The 17,456-nt window shown below is 37.2% G+C and overlaps 3 protein-coding genes across 3 annotated transcripts; all 3 read left to right on the top strand.

Moving 5' to 3' along the window:
* Positions 1 to 175: 175 nt before the first annotated feature.
* LOC145559106 (uncharacterized) lies at positions 176 to 10,099 on the top strand. Its single transcript, XM_081620520.1, has 14 exons — positions 176 to 324; positions 933 to 1,608; positions 3,549 to 3,630; positions 3,732 to 3,788; positions 3,901 to 3,956; positions 4,595 to 4,814; positions 5,705 to 5,788; positions 6,187 to 6,261; positions 7,215 to 7,298; positions 8,458 to 8,522; positions 8,705 to 8,942; positions 9,019 to 9,107; positions 9,528 to 9,642; positions 9,738 to 10,099. Exons 2-14 carry the CDS (start codon positions 953 to 955, stop codon positions 9,777 to 9,779), a joined length of 1,863 nt encoding a protein of 620 aa, XP_081476646.1. The 5' UTR covers positions 176 to 324; positions 933 to 952; the 3' UTR covers positions 9,780 to 10,099.
* Positions 10,100 to 10,810: 711 nt separating this feature from the next.
* LOC145559104 (monooxygenase 2-like) lies at positions 10,811 to 11,735 on the top strand. Its single transcript, XM_081620518.1, has 3 exons — positions 10,811 to 10,920; positions 11,035 to 11,181; positions 11,396 to 11,735. The coding sequence occupies exons 1-3, from the start codon at positions 10,847 to 10,849 to the stop codon at positions 11,445 to 11,447; spliced, it is 273 nt and encodes a 90-aa protein (XP_081476644.1). The 5' UTR covers positions 10,811 to 10,846; the 3' UTR covers positions 11,448 to 11,735.
* A 753-nt stretch (positions 11,736 to 12,488) lies between these two features.
* On the top strand, positions 12,489 to 17,450 carry LOC145559102 (monooxygenase 2-like). Its single transcript, XM_081620516.1, has 6 exons — positions 12,489 to 12,591; positions 12,795 to 12,941; positions 13,025 to 13,093; positions 13,185 to 13,350; positions 13,667 to 13,895; positions 16,762 to 17,450. The coding sequence occupies exons 1-6, from the start codon at positions 12,518 to 12,520 to the stop codon at positions 17,295 to 17,297; spliced, it is 1,221 nt and encodes a 406-aa protein (XP_081476642.1). The 5' UTR covers positions 12,489 to 12,517; the 3' UTR covers positions 17,298 to 17,450.
* Positions 17,451 to 17,456: the final 6 nt, after the last annotated feature.

Genomic DNA, 17,456 nt, shown 5'->3' with positions numbered 1-17,456 from the left:
CACGTTTTAATAGACTAGGTATAACCAATTGTACATAAAAAATTGTGACAGAGAAAGACGTGATACATCGCATACGACTTGCCCTAAAACGATATTATCCGGATACAATTTGTCTTCCAAGTTGTCAAAAACAAGCCAAAGAATAGACATAAAAAATTAGGCGCCCCCGAAAAAAAATCTCTTAAAAATCCCAACAAGTAGAAGTAGCAGCTCTCGTTGTTTCTTTCGTTCGTTCGTTCTTTTTCTCCCTCTTCAAACATAAACAAACACCACTCTCTCTCCTCTGCTTCGTTATCTCCTTGCTCTTCTCCACCATTTTCTCAGGTAATCTTCATTATTATTCCCTCCATTTTCTGGATTCGATTAATTTGTGCATTACATTTCTTCAATTTCCGTTTCAATTGAATTCTTCCGTTGTAATGCTTACCTAATATGTCTCACTTCAATGAATTAAATTTTACTTAGGGTTTCCATTTTGTATGTTGAATTTCTACTTTTTGTTCTTGTTATTTGGTTTTAATTTTCTGAAAATCTGTTTTCGTTGATGAGTTCGTTGGATTTACGGTCTTAAGATGTTAATTTGGGGAAATTTCTGAAGTTTTTGATACTTGGTTAGGAATTAGGTTTTCTAGGGTTTACTCAGCTGTGAGTTACCGCTTTATGGTTTTTAAATTTTGACTATAAACTTGGTGTTTATTGTTTGTTTATGGCAACTTACCATTTATGAGAGGAATTACTGTGAATTTTTGGAACTTGTAGTTGTCATTTCCTGATTTTTCGATTTGCACTCGGTTTTACGTCATTTGAGTATTCGTGCTATACCATTAGGAATAATTTGTATTGCTTGGTCGATTTTGTTGTTGTTGAGTTTAATCCTTTTGTGTACTTATAAAGTATATGTTTGTCTCTTGCTGAACAATGTCTTGGTGCAGTGATTTGAAGGGTGAGCATTATGGATTTTGATGAGTATGATTATTTAGAGAAGACGGTAGAAAATCCCGAGCCACCGAAATCGAAAGAAGCTACCAATGGGGGGGATGACCTAGTAAAATCTGGGGAGAAGGAACGTAGCCGGAGTTCTCGGCGTAGGGGTGAGGACAATGAGGATGAAGATCGCAAATCTAAGCGCTCTAGATCTGGGGATGATGCACGTGAGCGTGATCGTGATCAAGACCCAGACCGGAATAGGGAGAAGCGTTCATCCAGGCATCGATCACGATCTAAGGAAAGAGAAAGGAGTGAGAAGGATGGGGATAGGCGTAGAAGTAGCAGGGGAGATAGGGATAAGGATAGAGATAGAGAAGAGAGAAATGGGAGGGACCGTGACCGAGATAGGGATAGGGAAAGAGAACGCGAAAGAGACCGTGATTCTGGTAAAAAGGAACGTGATCGTGAGAAGGAGGGTGAGAGGGACAGAGATGAACGTGATCGACGTAGCAGGAGTCATTCAGTTAGACATCGGGAGGATGGGGAGAGAACTAGGGATAAGGAATACAGAGAGAAAAGCCGGGACAGAGAGAAAAGCCGGGACAGAGAGATTGTTGAGAAGAGCCGGGAAAAAGAAAGAGAAAGAAGTCATGACAGAGATATCCGTGACAAAGAAAGCAGGTAATGTTGTTTTAAAACCTCTCTCTATATATATCCTGTTATTTTATTTTCTTTCTTTCAGAGGTGGACTTTAATATTTGATTTGACATATGTATGTGCTTTTTCCAGTTTGTAATGGATACTGACTAATTCTGCTTAATTTCCACCAATAATAATTCATCAAACTTATTATTTCTTTAGAATAATGGATTTCTTGCTAACACTTCAATGTGTCATAGCAAGCTGTTAAATCAGTCTCAAATATAGCTGGTTGTTTGTTATGTCAGGCATCAGTGCAATGTTTTTATTTCCTTTTTGTATTGATGTATGCAGCTAATGATGCTGTTTAATATTTTGTTTACCCATCTGTAAAGGTGTAAACTCATCTGTTGGTGAACCAATTTGGAGTTTGTTACATATTTCTAGCAACCACTTATTTTTATTAACTATGTCATTTGGCGAGGATTCTTTTGTTTTTCTTGTAATTGGTGCATAGCTGAATAACTCTCTCTCTCTCTCTCTCTCTCTCTCTCTCTCTCTCTCTCTCTCTCTCTCTCTGTTTTTGGTTAATTCTGAAAAAGTCAAAAAGTGCCGCATCAATGTTTATGTGAATATACCTATGAATGGACTTTTTGTAATGACTTGTGTTCTTTTTTGTCCTTTTGATGGTAAAAATATTCCAAGTATTGAAAGCTAGATTCTGGGAACTCGCAGATATGCTAGATCAATCTTCAGATGGTCATTCTGGCAAATGAGCCAGGCTCTGGAAATCAAGCTATGGGTTTTAATGTTCTTCCTAAACTCCCCGGGATTTTGAGAGAAGTCTTGCTGTTGGGTTTCAGTATTGGAGGCTAATTAGGATGATGTTTTGTTAAGAATTTTTCTTATCCTCCACCTCTCAGCACAGTGCTTAATTTCATTTATTGTGTTGCAGACATGCTGTTAAGGGAGTGATGGGCTTTGCTTAGGAGAAGCATTTCATCTTCTGATTCCTCTGGGATCAGCTGTGTTCACTTGGCTAACAAGGCTGGCCAAAATAATTTTGCAGGACTATTATTCTCTAACAAAATGTTTAGCGACTATCCTTAGGGTATTGATTGCATGCTGTTTTCTAATTTTGAGGCTCTCCTAAAATCTTTATCCCATTTAAGTAGCTCAGAGATACAGTCGGTGCTTTATGAGTCTTTCCACTGTGAGACTTGAAATTCGCATTGCTGTTTCTAGCAAGTTATTTCCTGGACTTCTTTCATGATAGGTCTCACCTTATTTTCTGGTTGGATGGCTATATGTGTCTGTTCTACCACCGGCACCATTTAATCTGCTCAATAAATGTATTGCTTGGAGCTTCTATTTTTCACCCTCTATGTATGATGTTGGCTCTGCTCCTTAGTAAGTGATTTCACTTAGGCTAATTAGCAGATTGAATGGTGCTTGTTTGGATTGTCTGAGGAAATATTTACATATATAGTTACACTTAATACAATGCCGATAGCCTCTCAGCCCTCTCATACTCCCTGAATATAATACTTCATGAAAAAAAAACTGCATGCCTTGTTCTTTGTCAATTTATTTGAAATTTTCCTGCGCTGATGATGTTCCTATTATTATGTTTCAAAAGGTTTGTCAGATCATCTTCTACTCCTGTGATATTCATAGTTTAATTATTTGTAAAATTTTGTTCTCTTTTAGTAACTTGCTGCAGTTCGCTGCAGGGCTTGGTTCGACTTTAATGCGAGTAGTGGAGCAGATTGCTGCTATTTCAAGATCTCTTAATTGCTATAATAGTTTTAAACATCCATGCTGGTCTGATGAATTATGTTAATATGATGAATTGGATTAGGACTTGACTTTTTCTTCATAGGTTTCTACCCAATGAAGTGGTTGTCTCTGTTTCTGCCTTTTCTCATCTCACTATCCTTGTATTAAGTTATTGGATTTTCTTTTATTTTATTTTACTGCAGACGTCACAAGGAAAAGAAGGACGACACAACAGAACCAGAGGCTGATCCTGAGCGGGATCAGAGAACAGTCTTTGCTTATCAGGTGTGTTTCTGTTCATGTTATCTGTCTGTCTTTACTTTTCATTCTTCAAGTCGTATATTCCCAAAAATTTATTTGCTGAAACTTCTGTCTGATTATGGCAGCTCCCTCTAAGGGCAGATGAAAGGGACATTTTTGAATTTTTCTCTAGAGCTGGAAAGGTGAGAAATCTATTAAGTGCTATATTTTTCATGAGATTCTTTCTGGATATTTTTAAATAAGTATTTCTTCCCAATATCACACTAATTTGTGAGCTCTGTTGTTGATTTGTAGGTTCGAGATGTACGGCTCATTATGGACCGTAATTCTAGACGTTCCAAGGGAGTTGGGTAAGCTCTTTAATTATACTTACTGTATAACTTGAAATTATGGATCTTTGTGGAACACTCATTGCCTCATTGGTATTACTTTATTTGATGTTTCATTACTTGGATATTCTAGATTTGTATCCTTCAATCAATCTATCAATTAGTTGTTGAAACTTGGTTTTTACTGAGAATACTCTGAAAGGACAATCTGCAGTTTTGTAAGCTGAATTACTGGAAATCACGTTTGGTTGTGTATGCTGTTTATAATATGAAGGGTGAGAAGGAGTGCTTCATTATCTTTTTGCTGCTAGTGCATCAATTCTCTACTTTAGGAACATCTCTGTGCTATTGGTTCATTTTTTTAACTGCTGTGATCTTGAGGTATATAATATTCCTTCTGTTCAAATTTTGTAGAAGTATGTTTTTGCTGTTGAAAAATGATGTACCTGCTAAATTAAAATAGTCTATGAATCTCCCATTAACTAAATAAAAGCACAGCACAATTGTTTGCAGCTTAAAAACGATGTGGCAGTTACTTAGTTGTGCAGGTATATTTAGTTCAAATATGATATGTCCGTGAGTGTATATTTCTGTATTATTCTGCTTGTTTGGAGTGGGAAGGTGCACAAGGCAATGAACAGTTAATTTCATATTTGCAGCTATATAGAGTTCTACGATGTAATGTCAGTTCCCATGGCTATAGCACTCTCTGGGCAACTTATCCGTGGTCAACCGGTCATGGTTAAACCCTCTGAAGCTGAGAAAAATCTGGTCCAGTCTACATCTACTACAGCAGCAGGTCTTACTGTTTCAGGGGCAGCACGGAGGTTATATGTTGGAAATTTGGTTCCTAACATTACGGAAGAACAACTTCGTGTGGTAATAAATCCCATTTCCTTTTCAGTATTTTGTGGTTGTTCATGTTATTGCAAATTTGCAAGGGTGTGGGTCTGGATCCATACTTTATTTGATTTGTCACTTGTTCTTTGGTGTAATATTTGGTCTCTTCTAATGCTCTGTCTACAAGAAAGATACCACTCATTTAACGATGTAATAAACTGAGTATACACTGTAATTTGAAAGCTATTCCATGAGTATATATTCACTTGTTTTCTAAATTTCTGAAATTTTCGGAGATAGTTGATTGACAGTAGTTGCTGTAGTAATGAAGAGTAACGAGAAATAAAGATGGTATAACTGTTTGTGATTGAACGGGAAGTTTGGGAGCTTAAGCTGAATTCAGGAAATTTAGCAAGAATGCAGCTGCGAAGACACAAAGTTGTACATAGACATAGTATAATGGTTTTATGATTTATTATGCCAATTTTGTAAAACTTGCTCATTAAGACGACCAGAGAGCTAGGTGATTGGGTTGTGCCAGCTGGACAGTAGCTAATTTTACCACCTTATTTGAAACACTGAATACCATCTAGCTAGAAATTACTAGACATTTCAAATAGGTCAGCCAGATCAAGTTGTGGTCAGTGAATCTAAATTTCCTGTTTTGGCATGCTTTTTTACATCATTATCTTATATGTGTTTTTTATTGTTTACTTGGGTTTGTCCAGGTTATTCTTGGTTGGGTAGGGTTTGCAATTTAGGTGCAGTTTTGTGCTATGTTTTTAAAATGTACTTGTGAGTTGTCACAAGTTTTTTGTTCGTGTTGTATCTTTTGGTTGCTCTTATAGATTTGAAATTCAGACCTTGTGTTTTCTTGGTTATTGACCATCTATCTATTTTATGATGCGTAACATTTTGGATTTTGCCAGGTTTTTGAATCATTTGGGATTATCGAGTTGGTGCAGTTACCTCGTGATGAAGCAGGTCTTTGTAAAGGTTTTGCTTTTGTCCAGGTGAGCATGTCTTAGTTATTTATAGCAAAGTTGGTCTTTTTTTGATTTATTAAACGATTGACTCAGGCGTGTTACACGTCATATTGACGCTTTGAAGGAATGTAAAATGCAGTGACATGGTAAAGCTTAAAAATGCTAGATAAAAGACAAATGGTGGTGTCATTATTTATGTCCTAGTACTTTATGTGCGTTTTTACAATTTTATGTTCCTGTTCAAATGATGAAAGTGATCACAGTTGCAGTACCTTTTCCCTATCTTCCCTGTTACTTTCTTACAAGATGACATATATTTTGATGCATCAAATTACTCCTTTTGTTGCTTGCTACTTGAAGTGATATATTGCCAAAGGCCTGCTTGTCCTTTGTTGATTCTTATTGAGTTTGTTTTCATGTATTAGTTTGCACGTCTTGAAGATGCCAAGGCAGCACAAGTTCTGAATGGACAACTGGATATTGGTGGTCGGGTTATGAAGGTAATCTTGACAGCTGTTCTGTAGTTCTGCTGGTTGAAAATGTTATCTTATGTCTTGTTTGTTGAATGGTTTTACTTTATGTTTTCCCAATTTTTATGCAGAAACATGCTTATTATCATTAAAAACAAACATTAAATAATGTTTTTGCGGGTCTTTCAAAAGTAGCCTCATTTATAGTGTGGCTGTTTAGCAGTAAGATTGTGTCCATTTGGACTATCCCAAACCTCATCGTAATGAGATTTATACTAAGTTGTTTTTGTTCTTGTTTTAAGCCTTATGTGTTGAGTGACTACAAAGCATTGCAATTGTGGCGTAAGTTACAAATGGACGACTGTGGTGTTTGGTTTATCTTACTAAAATCCCATTGTTATTCTCATCTTTAAGGGAAGATATATGGAAAGATTCATTCAGTCTAGAGAAACTTGTGCCACTTAAATCACATTTTTAGTTTCTTGTTTGGAGCTTTTTCGTCTGGCAATGAAGTTTTATGGATTTCTGGCTCATGCTTTGTTAGATATACTTGTATGAGGTTTTGTTATAGAAATTCCTGGATTGTTTGGAGTTCTTTCTGACCTTATTAGATTGATGATAGTATAAGTTTTGAAGTCAAGCCAAATTGACCAACATCCTTAATTTGGGTGGTTTGAATTGGGCCATGTATGACTATTGAGTGAAGATTTGGAAATTGAAGAATGCCCTTTGTGGGAAGTGAAACTAGAAGCAGAAACGTTTTTGAAATTTTCTGATATTTCTGCCTATATGTGTTATTTAAAGACCTAGATTTCTGAATCTGTTTTAATTCTGCAAAAATGGGTGGCTGCCCATGCCTCTTGTTCTTTGCATCAGAAAGCAGTGTTAAATGCTAGGCTAAGCAGATGCTATGTTTCTTGATGAAGTGACTTACTTGATTACTGCTATATTTACTTTTTAAATTTTGCTACCTGTTATTTCAGGTTTCAGCTGTCACTGATCAACCTGGAATGCAAGATGCAGGGGCAACTACTGGTGATTTAGATGATGATGAAGGCGGTGGCATGGTGAGTAGGATTTTTGGTGTTCGGCTCCTGTTTGTTTTTTGGTTTTTTTGCTAATATAATATTTTTTTTTTGTTTTTTAAAATGTGAATCTTAGGATGTCTCTTAGAGGTTTTTTTTGCTAATATAATTTCTTTTTTTGTTTTTTGTTCGGCTCAATGCTTGTTTAATGTATTGAACTTGTTCTGTGCGGTTTATGCGTGTAGCTAATACTGGCGAGTAATCTATCTAGCTAGTTCTTGGTTGTGTTTGTTACAGTGAATTTGTTACTGCTGTTGTCTTGACCTCTCTTTTTGCTCTGTCTGCGTTTACAGCATATCCCCTCCCCTCTCTCTCTCTGGTTTTGTTTGTTAGTCTGACTATTATGGTCACCGTTTGAGCGAGTGGATGGTAGGCTGGAGTACTGGAATATATTTGGTTGTGTACTGTTCACTTTTCATTGATGTATGAATTTCTTCCCACTGCTGTAATCTACTATCTTCGCTACTTTGTTTGATGTTAGTGGAGCTTGTTTCTGCACTCTAGAGGAATAATGATGAGAGAGCCAAGGGGGTGTTAGAAGTGAGAGGAGCTGATTGTTGCATGCCTAATAGCCTATTGCTAATGAAACAGAGTTGGGCGAACGAAAGTTCTTTTTTGTTAATGAAAGGGTACTAGGTAATCTAGGCATATGGTGTACAGTAATATGCAGTAGTTGTTGGACCTGTTTTGTGTTAGCTTGAATTGATATGCATTTAGCGTTCAACTTTTTAGTGTTTAGCCGTTGGATCACTTAACTGCGTATGGTTGTTTAATTTTATACACTTAATCTCACCCCGCCCTTCTCAAAAGACAAAAAAGAAAAGGAAAAAAAAAAAAAAGATGAAAACAAACTGCAATTTGACATAATAACTAATAAATCCGAGGCCCTGAAAAAGTTAAATCTTCATACTTTTAAAGCTATAAGCTCCCTCTATAGGGCTAAGTAGTCTTCTGATTTCTTATTCTTTGTTCTCTCCCCCCTAATCTAGTTACGTTATGCCAACCATATTAGCTTACCAATCATTTATGTATTTGTTTGTATGAAATGGGTGTGTATACAGTCAAAATATGTTTATCTGTTCACCTTATTTTGAAATTAGAACCAAGCATTAATTATTTGGTTTTCTTGCTCTTTCCATAGGCTTTAAATGCAAGTTCTCGAGCGCTTCTCATGCAAAAGTTGGATCGCAGTGGCAATTCTACTGGGTTAGTATCTTTCAATATAATTGGCTCAAAGTCCAGTTTTTAATAACTCTAGTAATTTTAAGCTTTATTATACACGTGGCAATTTGAGTTGGTGGTATGTTTATTCGTCAATGTTGAGGGAATTAGGTGTCAGAATTCACTGTCCAAATAATAGTCTTCTGAACGATGTTTCTGTGCTGCAGTGTTGGTGGTTCACTTGCCTCTTCAGCTGTTAATACCGGAGCTCTTTCTATGGCTACTGCACCAATGCCCGGGGTTGCTCCTGGAGTTTCTCCTCTCACACAGCCTTCTGTAGCACCTCTTGGAGGATTGCCTGGTGCTGGTCTTTCTGCTCCACTAAGCACTCTTTCAATGGCAGACACTATAGGTGTCCCCAGTGAATGTCTATTGTTGAAAAATATGTTTGATCCAAAGCTAGAGGTTTGTAGCAACTTCATAACAGGTTTCTTGGAATGCTAATATTTTTGTTGCTGATATTTTGCTTTCTTTCTTTCAGACTGAACCTGATTTTGATCTTGATATAAAGGACGATGTGCAGGATGAATGTGAGAAATTTGGGCCACTGAAGCACATCTTTGTAGACAAGTATGAACTTAAAGCTTTTTGAGCATGTCTAATGTCTTACAGTTTTGGTTCTGTGTCTCTACTGGAGTACTGGATAATGTCATTGCCTATATGCTGTATCGATACTTGGCATGAAATATAGCTGGCGCTGTAAAAGGTCCTAAATTACGGATTGATTGTTTATAACCTTTGCCAATCACAGAATTTATTTATTATGTGAATGTGAGTTCTGATGGTGCTTTCAAAATGCCTTAAAAGTGGCAGTCTTTGCACATTTTTTTTGTTTTGTTTTTGCCTTTTGTCTTAGGCATTGTCTGTTTGCAATCCATAATCGGCATCTATATGTTCAGAACAATGGCTTCTTGCAAGTATTTTGAGCGGATTAAGCATTTTGAACTCATCTTTATTCTTTCTCACTTTGTTAATTTTTTTGGGATTCAGGAACACTGAAGGATTTGTATACTTGAAATTTGACAACACCCAATCAGCAATGAATGCACAACGTGCACTACATGGCAGATGGTTTGCGGGGAAGATGATAAGTGCAACATACATGGTAAGTGTTTTTGTTATCCTTTGATCTTGTTCTAGGTGTAAGGTGTTAATTCATGGAATCCAATGCTGAAGCGTTGAGTGGTGTTCTTGATGCAGCTACCTCAAGATTATGAGGCTAAATTTCCAGAGAGCAGATGAGAAATTTTGTCGTGGACTTGCAGCTTTGGAAGATGATTGAAGTTGTATACGGGTACAGAGAGAAGGCCTGGGGATTTTTAGGATCATTTTCCCTTTTTTAGGTAATCTTTGGCTGGTTGGCCTATTGGGTATCATAGCAAGTGCAGGTCCTGCAGGAGTACTTATTTATTCCCAAAATGCAGTGATATTAGATTGATAGGGTTGGATTGTTATAAAAATGTTGTCGATTATTGTTTTTCAAAAAATTTGATTAAGCATTTTTGTAGAATTCTAATACTTGTAACCAAGTCTGTGTTATCCTTAAATTTTGAATTACTGCCTTTTAGGTCTCAAAAACATGCAATGTGTTACTTCGTATATGATACTACCTGTTTACGCTTAATACCTTCCCACAAATCAGCCACATTAGTCATATATATATATAGTTTTGCTCGGTCGTACATCATATACTCCTTATGAAATACAGACTATCATAGTACATATGGGTATACAAAAAATTGGATTGGTTTTAACTAGTGAAGTATTTTTCACGAGCTGAATTGTTTGTTGGATAAGGTAATTGGCTTTTAACATCCCCTGATTTACTTTCCTCAAGGCTGTTCTATAAACTAAGTAAACCGACAGTCTGAAAGCATATCAAAGGGTATTACATATTTAAAGTTGCTGATAATAATTAATGGAGGTTGTAGTACATCTAAGAGTACCTAATTTACATGCAATATAATACGTCTCAGAGGTTGTTTTGTTTAATACGAAGTACTTGTATTCAATAATCGATACACCGTACATTTTAATGGATGGGGATGAAACCGATACACCCTAATATCTACGCCTTGCCACCCCATCAACTAATCAGACCGTAACTACGCTGTAGACATAAAGAAATGTGACATCAGCAATGAGATCACCTGTCTCTCAAATCCTTTGTCTTTGTCTTTGTCTAATTGTCTGGTCGTAAAATTTATCCATAATATTATAATAAATGATCAGCTGCTGTCTGAAGGCGTGCTATATAATGAGGTGTTCAGAAAACAAGAAAATACAGGTCTCTGAATTCTGAAACAACAATGGATGTAAATGAAAACATTGTTATTGTTGGAGGTGGCATTGCAGGCCTCTCTTTGGCATTAGCTCTTCACAGGTAAAACATACCCACATCTCCAATAACAATTTTCAATTCTTTTATTCTTTTTATAATTTAGAAAGACCTTTTTTTTATGATTACATCTTGATTTACATAGTGTAACTTTTTAAGGTTGGGATTGAAGAGTTTAGTTCTGGAATCCTCTGATAGTTTGAGAGTTAGTGGTGCTGCATTTGTTACATGGACTAATGCTTGGAATGCACTTGATGCACTTGGTATTGCTGACTTGCTTCGTTCACAACACTGCCGGCTCTCCAGGTGAACACTCTATGTCTTGCTCTTTTTAAGTGTGTGTACGGAGTCAGATGTACGCAACCTTATACTTTGAAACGGGGCATGGGTTTAATGCCATACAAAATTACATATCCATGTGTATTACTTTTCATAATCAGTTGGTTTTCTTAAGTGCACCATATATAAGCTTTTCCCAAAAAGAGTTCGAAGTAATTGATTGCTAAATGACATGGTTCAGGATCACTGTAACATCAGCAACATCAGGGATTCCAACAGCACAACTTTCATAGTAAGTACTCTTAATTTTATTTTTCTGTCTGTATTTAGTCAGTAAAATCATAAATAATTTGCATGCTTCTCATGTGATGGGAAATTGGTGAGTTTTTTTAGGGACAAAGTAATGTCATCATTTTTAGCTAATTTGCTGTTGAAGAAGGCTGATTTCAATTGTGGACTGCTCTGAGAATTCATAATATAGTTTATCATATGATTTATATGCTCCTTTTGTTTGTTTAGTCTGGTTTTGAAAAATTATATTGAATGGAAGAAGAAATGAGCTTTAGTTAACCTCATTTTTTTTTAACAAGTGCACTCTATATTCTGTCTAGCTTCAAGAAATTAGTGGAGGAAAAAAAAAATTACTGTAAAAGAATGACCATCAAAGTTGAGGCTTTTTGAATGATAATGTTTTGATAGTCTTGTAAACAGTGAATCTGTAAAAACATCAAATGAACTCAAAATTATCTAGTTTTGACCTATGTTACTTGGACTCTTTATTTTACTTAAAGTATCCGTGTTGGACTCTCAATAGTCGGACATTAGTATGACACTTGGACACTTCATTTTACTTCAAAATCATAGAATTTTAACAAAATAGCCGAGTCAGACACTTGGACATGTACTCATGTCGGACATGGGTATTTCTGACCATAAATAATTGACACCTTTTAATCTTCACCTAACATCACTATCTTAAAGATGCCTTGCCTTTTCTTAGTTTAGTGGCTCATCAATCCCATGTTGTTTTCCCCTGCTTTTTCTGTATGATGAACCAATTAGATTTCCTTAATACTAAGATTGATATAAACTATAGTATACTAATAAAATGTGATTATTATATGAGATTAAACTATACATAAACATATTAATAAAACGAAAAGATGGTCAAAATCAATTCATCTAAGTTGTCATACTTGTCAACAAAAGCATCTTCTCTATATTAAAAAAGTTATTCCTGTATATATAACTGTTCCAGCCATGTGTACGCCGCCCTATACGACGTACCATATCAATATATTTATATATATGAATATTGGAATAATGATAATGTCATCTCAAAAATTGCAAAATTTTGTGAAACATGGAAATAGACACAAATATTGTGATCGTTGGAGCTGGAATATCTGGTCTTGCTACAGCTTTAGCTCTTCACAGGTATATATTTTGTCTTGTAATAAATCGTGGGAATGGTAATGAATTTTGTGTGACTCGTTGTCACTTTATAGATATATGAGTCGTCTTAAATGTGTAGTTTTTTATTATTCCTGAAATTTCACCTTTGAGCAAACTGAAGATATGCAGTTATACTAAATTAAGTTGAAAGAGGAGTAACTAAAATACTTGTTCATTTGATGCAGGTTGGGAGTTAAAAGCTTGGTGTTGGAATCATCAGATACCCTGCGAGCAGCTGGGATCGCGTTTACAACTTGGACTAATGCTTGGAGGGCTTTGGATGCACTTGGGATCGGCGATTCACTCAGGCAACATCATGGCCCGTTATTTGGGTAACTAAATATACCTGTTTCTATCTGATTTTCTTACATTAACTTCAGACACATTTATAATCTCTGCAATAAAATGGTTGCAGGATATATACTTCATCTACTGTTACAGGAGACTTGACTTCTTATGTTTCATACACAAACAAGGGAAAACAGTAAGTTTGAAGTACTTATTTTAGATGTCATCTTTCATTTTCTTTTACAGTTGTTTCACTTTGAATTAAGATGGTCTTACTGAATGTACAGTGGAGATCATGAAGTTCGATGTGTGAGGCGAAAAGCCTTATTAGAAGCACTTGCAAAAGAACTACCAAGTGACACCATAAGATATTCCTCCAAGGTGGCTTCTATAGAAGAATCAGGCTTATTAAAACTAGTGCACCTTGCAGATGGATCCACCCTAAATGCCAAGGTATTAAGGCTGCATATTTTACTTCATAGTTAATTCCGTTGCACACTTGCACCTATATGCGTAGTAAAATTATGATGAACCAGAAACCAAACATAGTTAATTCGGTTTTGTGATTGAAAACTCTAGTAAGCTAGGATGCATCAGTATATGCTTTTCGGTTATAGGTTAATGATCCTTATTTTCATCAGTATTAATTTGAAACTGACATTCTTGTCCTCTGTATTTCCTTAATTACAGGTTTTAATCTTAGATATGAGAAAATATAACGAAGTTAATAGCATGGCTAACAGGCTTCTAATGTTGTTTACACAAACAGGTACTGTTGGGGTGTGATGGAGTGAATTCAGTGGTGGCAAAATGGCTCGGATTCAAGACACCATCCTTGACCGGAAGGTCGGCTATAAGAGGTTGTGCATACTACAAGGAAGGCCATGGTTTTGAGCCTAAATTTCATCAATTTGTGGGAAATGGTGTTAGATATGGCGTCGTTCCTTGTGATGACACTGCTGTTTATTGGTTTTTGACCTGGTCTCCATCTTCTGAAGGTATACAAATCATGATTAGTAACAAGTTATATAATGAATTCACTGTTAATTATTTAGCCTATATACTCAAAGTGCATTATACCATTATGAAATTTTGTAATTCCAAACCAAAGATTTGAACGAGGTCTATCGGAAGAACGATAGGTTGATAAGGCTGAAGTTGCTATGTGGCAAGGAGATTGTGAATGTTATCAGTGCTTATGCTCCCCAAGTGGGTTTAGATGCAGAAGAGAAACGACAATTTTGGGAGGACCTAGACGAGGTGGTGCAGGGTGTCCACCACTCAGAGAAGTTATATATTGGAGGGGATCTAAATGGGCACGTTGGGGCGAGCCGAGATGGCTATGAGAGTGTCCATGGAGGCTTTGGGTATGGGCAGAGGGACGCCGGTGGTGAAGCTATTATGGATTTTGCCCAATCATATGATTTAATTTTGGCTAATACTTGGTTTAAGAAGAGGGATTCACACTTGATAACTTTTCGGAATGGAGCAAATGCAACTCAAATAGACTTCCTGCTCACAAGGAGCATAGATAGACAAAGTTGCATAAACTGTAAGGTTATCCCAGGGGAGAGTGTGGTCACCCAACACCGGCTATTGGTAATGACTATTCGTCTGAAAGAGAAGGCGAAGAAAAAAGTTAGACAAGAAGAACCAAGGATAAGATGGTGGACCCTAAGGGATGCAAAAGCTAAGGTTTTTACAGAAAAGGTAATTGAAGAAGCGGATTGGGATGGAGAGGTGGATCCGGACATGACTTGGTTACGAATGAAGAACTGTTTCCTAAGAGTGGCCAAAGAGGTCTTAGGGGAAGTAAGGGGAAGAACTTCGGTACAGAGAGATACTTCGTGGTGGAATGAAGAGGTGAAAGCAGTAATTAAGCAAAAAAGGGAATGCTATCAAGCCTTAGGAAAATGTAGGAGTGATGAAACCTTTGCAGCGTATAAGGAGGCTAAGAGTAAGGCAAAGGCAGCTGTTCGCCAAGCAAAAGAAAAGGCATATCAGGAGGTTTATGAAAAGCTTGATTCCAAGGAGGGAGAAAGGATCATTTATAAGATGGCAAAGAGAAGACAAGAGGCAAGGAAGGATATTGGCATGGTGAAGTGTGTCAAAGATAAGAACCAAATGGTCCTAGTGCAAGAGGAGGGCATCAAGGACAGGTGGAAGGGGTACTTCGATGAATTATTTAATGGAAGTAATGGAGTTGTGATAGGAGATACCTCTATGAGTGATGAAGAAATCAACATGGAGTATGTGCGAAGGATTAGGAGAGTAGAGGTGGAGATTGCACTGAGGAAGATGAAACCTAAGAAGGCGGTTGGCCCTGATGGGGTACCGATAGAGGTGTGGAGGTGTTTGGGTAAGATTGGTATTGATTGGTTAACAAACCTTTTCAACAAGATATGGACGGCTACAAGGATCCCACAAGATTGGAGGAAGAGCACCTTGGTCCCGGTTTATAAAAACAAAGGAGACGCTCAAGATTGTTCTAACTATCGAGGAATTAAGCTTATGAGCCATACTATGAAGTTGTGGGAAAGGGTGATTGAACAAAGGTTGAGGGCATGCACAAGCATTTCAGATAACCAATTTGGTTTTATGCCTGGGAGATCTACTATGGAGGCAATCCATTTGATAAGACAAATGATGGAGTTTTATAGGGTAAAGAAGAAAGATCTTCATATGGTCTTTATTGATTTAGAGAAGGCATATGACAAGGTGCCAAGAGAGATACTTTGGTGGGCAATGTTGAAGAAAGGTATCCCACGAAGGTATGTAGACCTAGTTAAGGATATGTATCGGGATGTGTCAACAAATGTGAGGACATGCGGAGGGTTGACAAAAGATTTCCCTATTACAATCGGATTGCATCAAGGGTCTGCATTAAGCCCTTTTCTTTTTGCAACGGTTCTAGATGAATTAACTAGACCAATTCAAGATGAGGTTCCATGGTGTATGCTGTTCGCAGATGATATCGTTTTGGTGGATGAGACTAAGGATGGGGTTAATGTCAAGTTGGAGCAATGGAGGCAAAGGTTGGAATCTAGAGGGTTTAAGCTAAGTCGGAGTAAGACTGAATATTTGGTATGTCGTTTTGGCACTCAGAGGGGGACAAGCAATGAAGTGGTGAGTTTGGATGGAAAGGATTTGACCATGAGTGAATGTTTTAAGTACCTAGGGTCGATCATCCAGAAGAATGGTGACATTGATCAAGACGTGACCCACAGGATTAAGTCAGGGTGGCTTAAATGGAGAGCGGCCACGGGAGTGTTATGCGACCGCAGCATTCCCTTAAAGTTGAAGGGAAAATTCTACAGGACTGCCATAAGACCAGTGTTGCTCTATGGTACAGAATGTTGGGCTTCTAAGAAAGAGCATATTAAAAAGATGGAGGTTACGGAAATGCGCATGTTAAGGTGGATGTGTGGAAACACTTTAAGAGATAGAATCAGAAATGAGGTTATTCGCAAGAAAGTAGGTGTGGCGGGCATTGTAGATAAATTAAGGGAAAATCGTCTGCGTTGGTTTGGACATGTAAGACGGAGACCCGAGGGTGCACCGGTGCGAAGAGTGGAAGAGTGGGACCATGGAGGGATTAAACGAGGAAGAGGGAGACCAAAGATGACTTGGTTGGAAGGAGTGAGGAAGGATATGAAGTGCATGGATTTACGTGAGGATGAAGTTTTGGATCGTAAGGGATGGAGGAGAAAGATTTATGTTGATGACTACACGGAATAATCAAATTTGGTTCATGTTAGCCGACCCCACTTTTGGGATTAAGGCTTTGATTGATTGATTGATTGATTGACAAACCAAAGATTTGAATAAAAAAAGCTGAGACTTTAAATATGACTGATTTAACAGAAAGCAAAAATCTGCAAGAAGCTGATCAACTGAAGCTGAAGCAATTTGTGCTAAGTAAACTTGGGAAGGTGCCTGACCAAATAAAGGCTGTGATCGAAGACACAAAAGTTGAAGAAATCGTACGTTCTCCACTAGGATATAGGCCTCCATGGGAGATCTTATATGGAAACATAAGCAAAGACAATGTATGTGTAGCAGGTGATGCATGCCACCCTATGACACCAGACCTAGGCCAGGGAGGGTGTTCTGCTCTAGAAGACGGGGTCATTCTAGGAAGATGCCTCGCTGATGCCTTGGTAAATCGTGAAAATGAGGATCAACATCAGAGGATAAAGAACGGGCTACAAAACTACGCGAAGATGAGGAGATGGAGAGTGTTTGACCTCATTAGTACAGGGTATATGCTGGGTTGGATACAGGAGTTTGATTGGTTTGGTATGAGGATTATAAGAGAGAAATTTCTTTCTGCATATCTTTCAGGGTTGTTTCTTAAGAAGGCTGATGTTGATCCTAGACAACTTGTGCTCGAATATTAAAGCTCATGAAATAATTACGTACTTTCTGCATAACTTATGCTTTATGTCTTGCCTTTTTCTTCCTGTAAAATTTTAATTTGTACAATGTTTTTCACAAGAACTGTACATCATTCTACAAGAAGATGACATGCATACAACAATAATCAATAAGCTCAAAAA

The sequence above is a fragment of the Chenopodium album genome, chromosome 9 (assembly GCF_948465745.1).
Source record: "Chenopodium album chromosome 9, dcCheAlbu1.1, whole genome shotgun sequence".
NCBI classification, from domain to species: Eukaryota; Viridiplantae; Streptophyta; class Magnoliopsida; order Caryophyllales; family Amaranthaceae; genus Chenopodium; species Chenopodium album.
Note: the sequence above shows the minus strand (reverse complement) of the source record. Positions and strands in the feature narration are given on the sequence as shown.